General features: G+C 43.7%; 1 protein-coding gene across 1 annotated transcript in view; it reads right to left on the bottom strand.

Moving 5' to 3' along the window:
* Positions 1–12,537, bottom strand: part of isy1 (ISY1 splicing factor homolog) — a 29,481-nt gene that overhangs the window by 13,440 nt on the left and 3,504 nt on the right. Inside the window, exons 2-3 of the mRNA XM_024416255.2 lie at positions 8,958–8,980; positions 116–167 (exon numbers count right to left, since the gene is read on the bottom strand). Of these exons, the coding sequence (XP_024272023.1) occupies positions 116–167; positions 8,958–8,980 (75 nt within the window). The remainder of the gene's footprint in view (positions 1–115; positions 168–8,957; positions 8,981–12,537) is intronic.

Here is a 12,537-nt window from a genome sequence, read left to right as displayed (position 1 = left end):
AACACAAGAGCCACGACGACATGACTTTATGGTGTTTAGTGAACTCTGGGACAAGAAATCTAAAATTTCTAATCATTCCCCTAAAGGACATCATCATCATCATCATCTTCCTCACCCTGACTTTGCCCTCCTCCAGCTGAGCATTTCTGAACCGGGCCAAGGCCGTCCTGGGGAGTCGAGGTGTATTTCACAAGTTAATACAAATACATACTGATAAATAATACATTCATGACCAGTACATAGAGTAGCCAGCCAGGCGCCCCCGGCCCGGGGGACTTGGCCACTTTGGGTTCACATCTGGGGCGGCAGGGTAGCCTAGTGTTTAGAACGTTGGACTAGTAATCGGAAGGTTGCAAGTTCAAACCCCCGAGCTGACAAGGTACAAATCTGTCGTTCTGCCCCTGAACAGGCAGTTAACCCACTGTTCGTAGGCAGTCATTGAAAATAAGAATTTGTTCTTAACTTCTTGGATATAGGGGGCGCTCTCTTAATTTATGGATAAAAAAACGTGCCCGTTTTAAGCGCAATATTTTGTCACGAAAAGATGCTCGACTATGCATATAATTGGCAGCTTTGGAAAGAAAACACTAACGTTTCCAAAACTGCAAAGATATTATCTGTGAGTGCCACAGAACTCATGCTACAGGCGAAACCAAGATGAAACTTCAACCAGGAAATGGGCAGAATTTTTGAAGCTCTGTTTTCCATTGTCTCCTTATATGGCTGTGAATGCGCCGGGAATGAGCCTGCCCTTTCTATTGTTTCTCCAAGGTGTCTGCAGCATTGTGACATATTTGTAGGCATATCATTGGAAGATTGGCCATAAGAGACTACATTTACCAGGGGTCCGCCCGGTGTCCTTTGTCTAAATTGGTGCATAATCTACAAGCTGCACGCAGTCATCCAGTGATTGAGAGGAGAGAGGAGGCTTTCAACGAACGATATATCATGAAGAGATATGTGAAAAACACCTTGAGGATTGATTCTAAACAACGTTTACCATGTTTCAGTCGATATTATGGAGTTAATTTGGAAAAAAGTTTGGCGTTTTGAAGTGTGAATTTTCGTTTTTTTTTTGGTAGCCAAACGTGACGCACCAAACGGAGCAATTTCTCCTAAACAAATAATCTTTCAGGAAAAACTGAACATTTGCTATCTAACTGAGAGTCTCCTCATTGAAAACATCTGAAGTTCTTCAAAGGTAATGATTTTATTTGAATGATTTTCTGGTTTTTGTGAAAATGTTGCCTGCTGATGCTAACGCTAAATGCTACGCTAGCTGCGCTAGCTGTTACACAAATGCTTGTTTTGCTATGGTTGAGAAGCATATTTTGAAAATCTAAGATGACAGTGTTGTTAACAAAAGGCTAAGCTTGAGAGCTAGCATATTAATTTCATTTCATTTGCGATTTTCATGAATAGTTAACGTTGCGTTATGGTAATGAGCTTGAGGCTGTATTCACGATCCCGGATCCGGGATGGCTCGACGCAAGAAGTTAACTGACTTGCCTCGTTAAATAAAGGTAAAATAAAAACAATTTAAAAAAAATCTGATGCACCCAAATGCCCCCCTGGTGCACCCAAATGCCCCCCTGGTGCACCCAAATGCATTGGTTCAATCTGAAATACACAGAGAAACTGAATACTTAATTGAATTTACCTCTCTGATTGGGAACATGTGTTGTGGTATTGTGTAGAAAGACATTACTTCACAATTTAAATAACTGAAAGTTGCTAGTTCTGGATATGGTCTAGGTCTAGGCCAATGTGACCAGGATTATTTTCTAAGTAAGAGAACAGTAAACCTTTAACATTTAAATTGTCTTCTCTTGCAATTAAAATATTCTTTACAGTTTTACAGCAAAATATGAATTGCCAAAGATGTTTGTTTTTCAAATTATGAATTATATAAATTTGAAATGAAGTAAATAGCACACATTATCTTGAAAAATAAATAAGTTTTGTTTTCAGCATGATTTTTTTTTAACAGAAAAACAACTAAATGGAATGTTAAGTCCACAACAATGCTTAAACCACATGAGGAGACCACTTTTGAGGTCTGGGAAAATCTGAGAAATGTATTTGTGGTTTTAGTTATCCTTTAATTCAAGTGAACACCAAGCAAGAGGCCGTTTAGCTGGGTTTTTGTAGTTCACGAGTGATGGTAGAGTTTGCCAAACAAACACCCACTGGTTGATGAAAATCATCATGATATCATTCTGCCAGGTAAACATAGGCTACTTTGCAGGTTTTTGGGAAAACCTTTCCCTCTCCCAGAAGACTGTTTTCATTAGCATCATCGCTAACGGCTACAAACGCAGAGGCATTCTGGTTGCCTATTCAGACATTTGCGGGAAATACGAATCACTGAAGCATTCGGTTCATGTCTTATGATAAACTTGGGAAAATGAATAAGTGTTCAATACATTCAGTTGATTCCCTACTTAAGGTCAATACATTTCTGAAAATGGTTTCATTCTGTTTTAATGTGTGGATTCTGTGAGGGCCCTAACGATCATATTTGGACCAGAATGAGGCTCTCCACTACCAACAGTGATGATTCACCATCTTCATAGAATATTTTCATAATTTATCTGCAGATGTTCACCAAAAAGTCCACCAGTATCCTATGAAAATGAGGGAGCCAAATGAACAGCTTTCTCACCGATGTGATTCGGTGGGCTACACTGACTAATGAGAGTCTCGCACTTTACCATCATTGTCTGGCAAGCCCCAATATCCTAGGAAAGGAACCTAGGAATTATTTTGGTTTACTTGTCCCGATGCGATACGTTAAGTATTCAACCCCCTTTACTTTTCCCACATTTTGTTACAGCCTTCTTCCAAAATTGTTAAAGTTTTTTTTCCCACTTCAACAATAGACACACAATACACACACACCCCATAACAACAAAGCAAAATCCTTGGATTACCAGGACGTGGGTTAGGGTTAGAACTCAAAGCATGCATGGACCGCCTGGCAAGTGTCTTCACTGACATGTTCAACCTCCCTGACCGAGTCGGTTATACCTACATGTTTCAAGTAGACCAGCATAGTCCCTGTGCCCAAGGAAGCGAAAGATAAACTGCCTAAATGATTACCGTAACCTGCCTAAATGATTATGGCTCACATTAACAGCATCCTCCCGGACACCCTAAACCCACTCCAAATCGCATACCGCCCCAACAGATCCACAAATCCGCACTGCCCTTTTCCACCTGGACAAAGGGAACACCTAGGTGAGAATGCTGTTCATTGACTACAGCTCAACACCAGAGTGCCCACAAAGTTAATCACTAAGCTAAGGACTCTGGGACTAAACACCTCCCTCTGCAACTGGATCCTGGACTTCCTGACAATCCGCCCCAGGTGGTAAGGGTAGGCAACAACACGTCTGCCACGCCGATCCTCAAAACTGGGGCCACACAGGGGTGTGAACTTTAGTCCCCTCCTGTACTCCCTGTTCACCCACGACTGCGTGGCCAAACACGACTCAACACCATCATTAAGTTTGCTGACGACAACAGTGGTAGGCCTGATCAGACAATGATGAGAGCCTATAGTGAGGTGGTCAGAGAACGGGCAGTGTGGTGCCAGGACAAAAACCTCTCCCTCAATGTGAGCAAGACAAAGGAGTTGACCGTGGACTACAGGAAAAGGCGGGCTGAACAGGCTGTAGTGGAGCGGGTTGAGAGTTTCCTTGGCGTCCACGTCACCAACGAACTATCTTGGTCCAAACACAACAAGACAGTTATGAAGAGGGCACGACAACACTTTTTCCCCCTCAGGAGACTGAAAAGATTTGGCATGGGTCCCCAGATGCTCAAAACGTTCTACAGCTGCACCACCGAGAGCATCACTGCCTGGTATGGCAACTGCTCGGCATCTGACCTTAAGGCGCTAGAGGGTAGTGCGAATGGCCCAGTACATCACTGGGGACAAGCTTCCAGCCAACCAGGACCTACACAGTAGGCGGTGTCAGAGGAAGGCCCATAAAATTGTCAGAGACTCCAGTCACCCAAGTCATAGAATGTTCTCTGCTACCGCATGGCAAGCTGTTCCAGAGTGCCAAGTCTAGGACCAAAAGGCTCTTTAACAGCTTCTACCCCCAAGCCATAAGATTGCTGAACAATTAATCAAATGGCCAACGGACTATTTACATTGACCTGTACCCCAGCAAACTGACTCGGTACCGGTACCCCCTGTATACAGCCTCGTTACTTTATTTTTTTGTAAATATTTTCTTAAACTCTTCTTGAACTGCACTGTTGGTTAAGGGCTTGTAAGTAAGCATTTCACAGTAAGCTCTACACTTGTATTCAGCACATGTGACAAATACATCTTGATTTGGGCAAATGTATATATAAAAAACTGATATGACATAAGTATTCAGACCCTTTACTCAGTATTTTGTTGAAGCACCTTTGGCAGCGATTACAGCCTCGAGTCTTCGTGGGTATAACCATACAAGGTTGGCACACCTGTATTTGGGGAGTTTCTCTCATTCTTCTCTGCAGATCCTCAAGCTCTGTCAGATTGGATGGGGAGCGTTGCTGCAAAGCTATTTTTAGGTCTCTCTAGAGATGTTCAATCGGGTTCAAGTCCGGGCTCTGGCTGGACCACTCAAGGACATAGAGACTTGTCCCGAAGACCATCCTGCGTTGTCTTGGCTCTGTGCTTAGGGTCGTTGTCCTGTTGGAAGGTGAACCTTCGTCCCAGTCTGAGGTCCTGAGTGCTCTGGAGCAGGTTTTCATCAAGGATCTCTCTGTACTTTGCTCCGTTCACCTTTGCCTCATCCCTGACTGGTCTCCCAGTCCCTGCCGCTGAAAAACATCCCCACAGCATGATGCTGCCACCACCATGCTTCACCGTAGGGATGGTGCCAGGTCTCCTCCAGACGTGACACCTGGCATTTCAGGCCAAAGAGTTCAATCTTAGTTTCATCAAATTAAAATTGTATTTGTTACATGCGCCGAAAACAACAGGTGTAAGTAGACCTTACAGTGAAATTCTTACTTACAAGCCCTTAACCAACAATGCAGTTAAGAAAAAAATGTTCAATAACAGTAACAAATAATTAAAGAGCAGCAAGAAAATATCAATATTGTGGCTATATACAGGGGGTACCGGTCAGTCGAGGTAATATGTACATGTAGGCAGAGGTACAGCGACTATGCATCAGACAAGATAACCTTGTTTCTCATGGTCAGAGTCCTTTAGGTGCCTTTTACTGAGGAGTGGCTTCCCCCTGGCCACTCTACCATAAAGGCCTGATTGGTAGAGTGCTGCAGAGATGGTTGTCCTTCTGGAAGGTTCTCCCATCTCCACAGAGGAACTCTGGAGCTCTGTCAGTGGCCATAGGGTTCTTGGTCACCTCCCTGAGTAAGGCCCTTCTCCCCCCAATTGCTTAGTTTGGCCGTGCGGCCAGCTCTAAGGGTCTTGGTGGTTTGAAACTTCTTCCATTTCAGAATGATGGAGGCCACTGTGTTCTTGGGGACCTTTAATGCTGCAGAAATGTTTTGGTACCCTTCCCAGGATCTATGCCTCGACACAATCCTGTCTCGGAGCTCTACGGACAATTCCTTTGACCTCATGGCTTGGTTTTTGCTCTGACATGCGCTGTCAACTGTGGGACATTATATAGACAAGTGTGTGTCTTTCCAAATCATGTCCTATCAACTGAATTTACCACAGGTGACTCCAATCAAGTTGTGTAAACATCAAGGATGATCAACGGAAACAGAATGCACCGGAGCATAATTTCAATTTCTCATAGCAAAGGGTCTGAATACTTATGGAAATAAGGTATCCGTTTTTTTATTTGTAATAGTTTTGCAAAAAAAATTAAAAACCTGTTTTCACTTTGTCATCATGGGGCATTGTGTGTAGATTGATGAGGATGTTATTTATTTAATACATTTTAGAATAAGGCTGTAATGTAAGAAAATGTGGAAAAAGTCAAGGGGTCTGAATACTTCCCGAATGCACTGTACAACCACATGGCATGATTTAAGAATGGCAAAAGGATATTTTATTTATTTATTTTTAACTAGGCAAGTCAGTTAATAAGAACACATTCTTAATTACAATGACAGCCTAGGAACAGACACCCAGGAACAGTGGGTCAACTGCCTTGTTCAGGGGCAGAACGACAGATTTTTAACCTTGTCGGCTTGGGGTTTCGATCTAGCAACCTTTCGGTTACTGGCCCAGCGCTCTAACCACTAGGCTACCTACCGCCCCATAGAGACTTTATTCAGTCAGTTTAACACCTTCTATATAAACTAGTCAGCACTTGCTGTTCAGTTTAGAGGTCAATGCCGATACCAATTAAAACAGGCCATTTTTATTTTTCTTTGTAATGACAATTACAACAATACTGAATGAACACTTATTTTAACTTAATATAATACATCAATAAAATCAATTTAGCCTCAATTAAATAATGAAACGTGTTCAATTTGGTTTAAATAATGCAAAAACAAAGTGTTGGAGAAGAAAGTAAAAGTGCAATATGTGCCATGTAAGAAAGCTAACGTTTCAGTTCCTTGCTCAGAACATGAACATATGAAAGCTGGTGGTTCCTTTTAACATGAGTCTTCAATACTCCCAGGTAACAAGTTTTAGGTTGTAGTTATTATAGGAATTATAGGACTATTTCTCTCTATCATTTTGTATTTCATATACCTTTGACTATTGGATGTTCTTATCGGCACTTTAGTATTGCCAGTGTAACAGCATAGCTTCCGTCCCTCTCCTCGCTCCTACCTGGGCTCGAACCAGGAACACATCGACAACAGCCACCCTCGAAGCATTGTTACCCATCTCTCCACAAAAGCCGTGGCCCATGCAGAACAAGGGGAACAACTACTTCAAGGTCTCAGAGCGAGTGACATCACCGATTGAAAAGCTATCAGCGCGCACCCCGCTAACTAGCTAGCCATTTCACATCGGTTACACCAGCCTAATCTCGGGAGTTGATATGCTTGAAGTCATAAACAGCTCAATGCTTGAAGCACAACGAAGAGCTGCTGGCAAACGCACGTAAGTGCCGTTTGAATGAATGCTTACGCGCCTGCTTCTGCCTACCACCGCTCAGTCATATACTTAAATACTTGTGTGCTCACCGCTCAGTCAGACTGCTCTATCATAGACTTAATTATAACATAACAACACACAGAAATACAAGCCTTAGGTCATTAATATGGTAAAGTCCGGAAACTATCATTTCGAAAACAAAACGTTTACTTTTTCAGTGAAATACGGAACCGTTCCGTATTTTATCTAACGGGCGGCATCCATAAGTCTAAATATTGCTGTTACATTGCACAACCTTCAATGTTATGTCATAATTACGTAAAATTCTGACAAATTAGTTTGCAACGAGCCAGGCGGCCCAAACTGTTGCATATACCCTGACTCTGCATGCAATGAACGCAAGAGAAGTGACACAATTTCCCTAGTTTAATATTGCCTGCTAACCTTTTAACTAAATATGCAGTTTAAAAAATATACTTCTGTGTATTGATTTTAAGAAAGGCATTGATGTTTATGGTTAGGTACATTCGAACAACGATTGTGCTTTTTTCGCAAATGCGCTTTTGTTAAGTCATCCCCCGTTTGACGAAGTTGGTCTTCACACAGTTCACAACGAGCCAGGCGGCCCAAACTGCTGCATATAGCCTGACTCTGTTGCACAGAATGTAAGAGAAGTGACACAATTTCCCTAGTTAAAAGAAATTCATGTTAACAGGCAATATTAACTAAATATGCAGGTTTAAAAATATATACTTGTGTATTGATTTTAAGAAAGGCGTTGATGTTTATGGTTAGGTACACATTGGTGCAACGACTGCTTTTTTCGCGAATGCGCTTGTTAAATAACCGTTTGGCGAAGTAGTCTATGATTCAATGGTAAATTAACAGGCACCGCATCGATTATATGCAACGCAGGACAAGCTAGATAAACTAGTAATATCATCGACCATATCAACCGTTAACTAGTGATTATGTTAAGATTGATTGTTTTTTTATAAGATACGTTAAATGCTAGCTAGCACCTTACCTTGGCTCCTTGCTGCAGTCACATAACAGGTAGTCAGCCTGCCATGCAGTCACCTCGTGGAGTGCAATATAATCGACATGATCGGTGTCCAAAAATGCCGATAGTTATAAAAACTTGAAATCGGCCATTCCGATTAGTCGGTCGACCCCTAATTGTTGTCAATCAACGCACAGTAAATAGCCTACTGTCGCCACGACTTCGAGTGGCTGGCTATGTGAAACACACAAAATAAAATGTGTGTGTCAGAAAACAATAATTAGTCTAAGGGGATTGACTCATCATTACCACTTACATTATATGGGACATGCAAATTCACGAGCATCATGCTCTCTCTTCCTCCTTGGTGTAAAGAAATTCAACTGCAACTAGAGATGTGTATATAATGAGATGCTCACTTATCCACCCATACAATGGGAGTTGTTGTCCCAAAGGCGGGAAGGCAGGAGACCAAATTAAGTCCATAGAAATGCATAGGGCTTATTTTGGACAGATTTTGGCGAGAGTGAAACCTGTCGCCTCTTCCTCTCTGCTGTTATTCCATTATCGCTGGCTTTGTGACTGTCCTATCAATAGATCACCTGGAGATGCATATTGTTCATTCTAGCAGGAAAGGACTCGACAGACTAGCGAATTGAAACTTTTAAAAGAAAAGTAGCCTAGTTAATATAAAATGAGCCTGTAACCAGCTGATTAGTCGACAGCCGGCGTGAATAGAAAACACTATCAGTTAGACACCAGAGCATAACATAGTGAGTGACATGTTCAGTGGCTACATGACCGAGACACCACGTGGACTATAAACAGAAATAGCATCAGTATTCTCTCACATTAATTTATGACAGTGGGCCTATGGCTCAATATAATCACAATATAAGGCAAGCATATACTTACATGGCCTTCTCTGCATTACGAGCCTATTAGAAAGAAAACAACAAATGGTCAATCCATTTGAACCCAATCACTTTGACAGCACCCCTTTCTATTTGAACAAAACTTCCCATACATATTTGCCCATTATAGAAGTGCTCAGAGTTAATTTTTGCACCTAAATGCCAAAACAAACGATAACAGGGTTTTTAACTTGTGCGAAAGATACTTCCGGCGCCGACAGAGATGGCCGCCTCGCTTCGCGTTCCTAGAAAACTATGCAGTTTTTTGTTTTTTTACGTGTTATTTCTTACACTAGTACCCCAGGTCATCTTAGGTTTCATTACATACAGCCGAGAAGAACTACTGAATATAAGATCAGCGTCAACTCACCATCAGTACGACCAAGAATATGTTTTTCGCGACGTGGATCCTGTGTTCTGCCTTACAACCAGTGTAACGGAGTGGATCACATGCAGCGACCAAAAAAAAAAACGACTCAGAAAAAGAGGGAAACGAAGCGGTCTTCTGGTCAGACTCCGGAGACGGGCACACCGTGCACCACTCCCTAGCATTCTTCTTGCCAATGTCCAGTCTCTTGACAACAAGGTTGATGAAATCCGAGCAAGGGTAGCATTCCAGAGGGACATCAGAGACTGTAACGTTCTTTGCTTCACGGAAACATGGCTAACTGGAGAGACGCAATCCGAAGCGGTGCAGCCAACGGGTTTCTCCACGCATCGCGCCGACAGAAACAAACATCTTTCTGGTAAGAAGAGGGGCGGGGGCGTATGCCTTATGACTAACGTGACATGGTGTGATGAAAGAAACATACAGGAACTCAAATCCTTCTGTTCACCCGATTTAGAATTCCTCACAATCAAATGTAGACCGCATTATCTACCAAGAGAATTCTCTTCGATTATAATCACAGCCGTATATATCCCCCCAAGCAGACACATCGATGGCTCTGAACGAACTTTATTTAACTCTCTGCAAACTGGAAACGATTTATCCGGAGGCTGCATTCATTGTAGCTGGGGATTTTAACAAGGCTAATCTGAAAACAAGACTCCCTAAATTTTATCAGCATATCGATTGCGCAACCAGGGGTGGAAAGACCCTGGATCATTGTTACTCTAACTTCCGCGACGCATATAAGGCCCTGCCCCGCCCCCTTTCGGAAAAGCTGACCACGACTCCATTTTGTTGATCCCTGCCTACAGACAGAAACTAAAACAAGAAGCTCCCACGCTGAGGTCTGTCCAACGCTGGTCCGACCAAGCTGACTCCACACTCCAAGACTGCTTCCATCACGTGGACTGGGAGATGTTTCGTATTGCGTCAGACAACAACATTGACGAATACGCTGATACGGTGTGCGAGTTCATTAGAACGTGCGTTGAAGATGTCGTTCCCATAGCAACGATTAAAACATTCCCTAACCAGAAACCGTGGATTGATGGCAGCATTCGTGTGAAACTGAAGGCACGAACCACTGCTTTTAATCAGGGCAAGGTGTCTGGTAACATGACTGAATACAAACAGTGCAGCTATTCCCTCCGCAAGGCTATCAAACAAGCTAAGCGCCAGTACAGAGACAAAGTAGAATCTCAATTCAACGGCTCAGACACAAGAGGCATGTGGCAGGGTCTACAGTCAATCACGGACTACAGGAAGAAACCCAGCCCAGTCACGGACCAGGATGTCTTGCTCCCAGGCAGACTAAATAACTTTTGCCCGCTTTGAGGACAATACAGTGCCACTGACACGGCCTGCAACGGAAACATGCGGTCTCTCCTTCACTGCAGCCGAAGTGAGTAAGACATTTAAACGTGTTAACCCTCGCAAGGCTGCAGGCCCAGACGGCATCCCCAGCCGCGCCCTCAGAGCATGCGCAGACCAGCTGGCCGGTGTGTTTACGGACATATTCAATCAATCCCTATACCAGTCTGCTGTTCCCACATGCTTCAAGAGGGCCACCATTGTTCCTGTTCCCAAGAAAGCTAAGGTAACTGAGCTAAACGACTACCGCCCCGTAGCACTCACATCCGTCATCATGAAGTGCTTTGAGAGACTAGTCAAGGACCATATCACCTCCACCCTACCTGACACCCTTGACCCACTCCAATTTGCTTACCACCCAAATAGGTCCACAGACGATGCAATCTCAACCACACTGCCCTAACCCATCTGGACAAGAGGAATACCTATGTGAGAATGCTGTTCATCGACTACAGCTCGGCATTCAACACCATAGTACCCTCCAAGCTCGTCATCAAGCTCGAGACCCTGGGTCTCGACCCGCCCTGTGCAACTGGGTACTGGACTTCCTGACGGGCCGCCCCAGGTGGTGAGGGTAGGCAACAACATCTCCTCCCCGCTGATCCTCAACACTGGGGCCCCACAAGGGTGCGTTCTGAGCCCTCTCCTGTACTCCCTGTTCACCCACGACTGCGTGGCCATGCACGCCTCCAACTCAATCATCAAGTTTGCGGACGACACAACAGTGGTAGGCTTGATTACCAACAACGACGAGACGGCCTACAGGGAGGAGGTGAGGGCCCTCGGAGTGTGGTGTCAGGAAAATAACCTCACACTCAACGTCAACAAAACTAAGGAGATGATTGTGGACTTCAGGAAACAGCAGAGGGAACACCCCCATCCACATCGATGGAACAGTAGTGGAGAGGGTAGCAAGTTTTAAGTTCCTCGGCATACACATCACAGACAAACTGAATTGGTCCACTCACACAGACAGCATCGTGAGGAAGGCGCAGCAGCGCCTCTTCAACCTCAGGAGGCTGAAGAAATTTGGCTTGTCACCAAAAGCACTCACAAACTTCTACAGATGCACAATCGAGAGCATCCTGGCGGGCTGTATCACCGCCTGGTATGGCAACTGCACCGCCCTCAACCGTAAGGCTCTCCAGAGGGTAGTGAGGTCTGCACAACGCATCACCGGGGGCAAACTACCTGCCCTCCAGGACACCTAAACCACCCGATGCTACAGGAAGGCCATAAAGATCATCAAGGACATCAACCACCCGAGCCACTGCCTGTTCACCCCGCTGTCATCCAGAAGGCGAGGTCAGTACAGGTGCATCAAAGCTGGGACCGAGAGACTGAAAAACAGCTTCTATCTCAAGGCCATCAGACTGTTAAACAGCCACCACTAACATTGAGTGGCTACTGCCAACACACTGTCAATGACACTGACTCTACTCCAGCCACTTTAATCATGGGAATTGATGGGAAATGATGTAAATATATCACTAGTCACTTTAAACAATGCTACCTTATATAATGTTACTTACCCTACATTGTTCATCTCATATGCATACGTTGATACTGTACTCTATATCATCGACTGCATCCTTATGTAATACATGTATCACTAGCCACTTTAACTATGCCACTTGGTTTACATACTTATCTCATATGTATATACTGTACTCGATATCATCTACTGTATCTTGCCTATGCTGCTCTGTACCATCACTCATTCATATATCTTTATGTACATATTCTTTATCCCCTTACACTGTGTATAAGACAGTAGTTTTTTTTTTGTTGGAATTGTTAGTTAGATTACTTGTTGGAT

Source organism: Oncorhynchus tshawytscha, linkage group LG02 (assembly GCF_018296145.1).
Source record: "Oncorhynchus tshawytscha isolate Ot180627B linkage group LG02, Otsh_v2.0, whole genome shotgun sequence".
In the NCBI taxonomy this organism is placed as follows: domain Eukaryota; kingdom Metazoa; phylum Chordata; class Actinopteri; order Salmoniformes; family Salmonidae; genus Oncorhynchus; species Oncorhynchus tshawytscha.
This window is presented reverse-complemented; position numbering and strand designations above follow the sequence as displayed.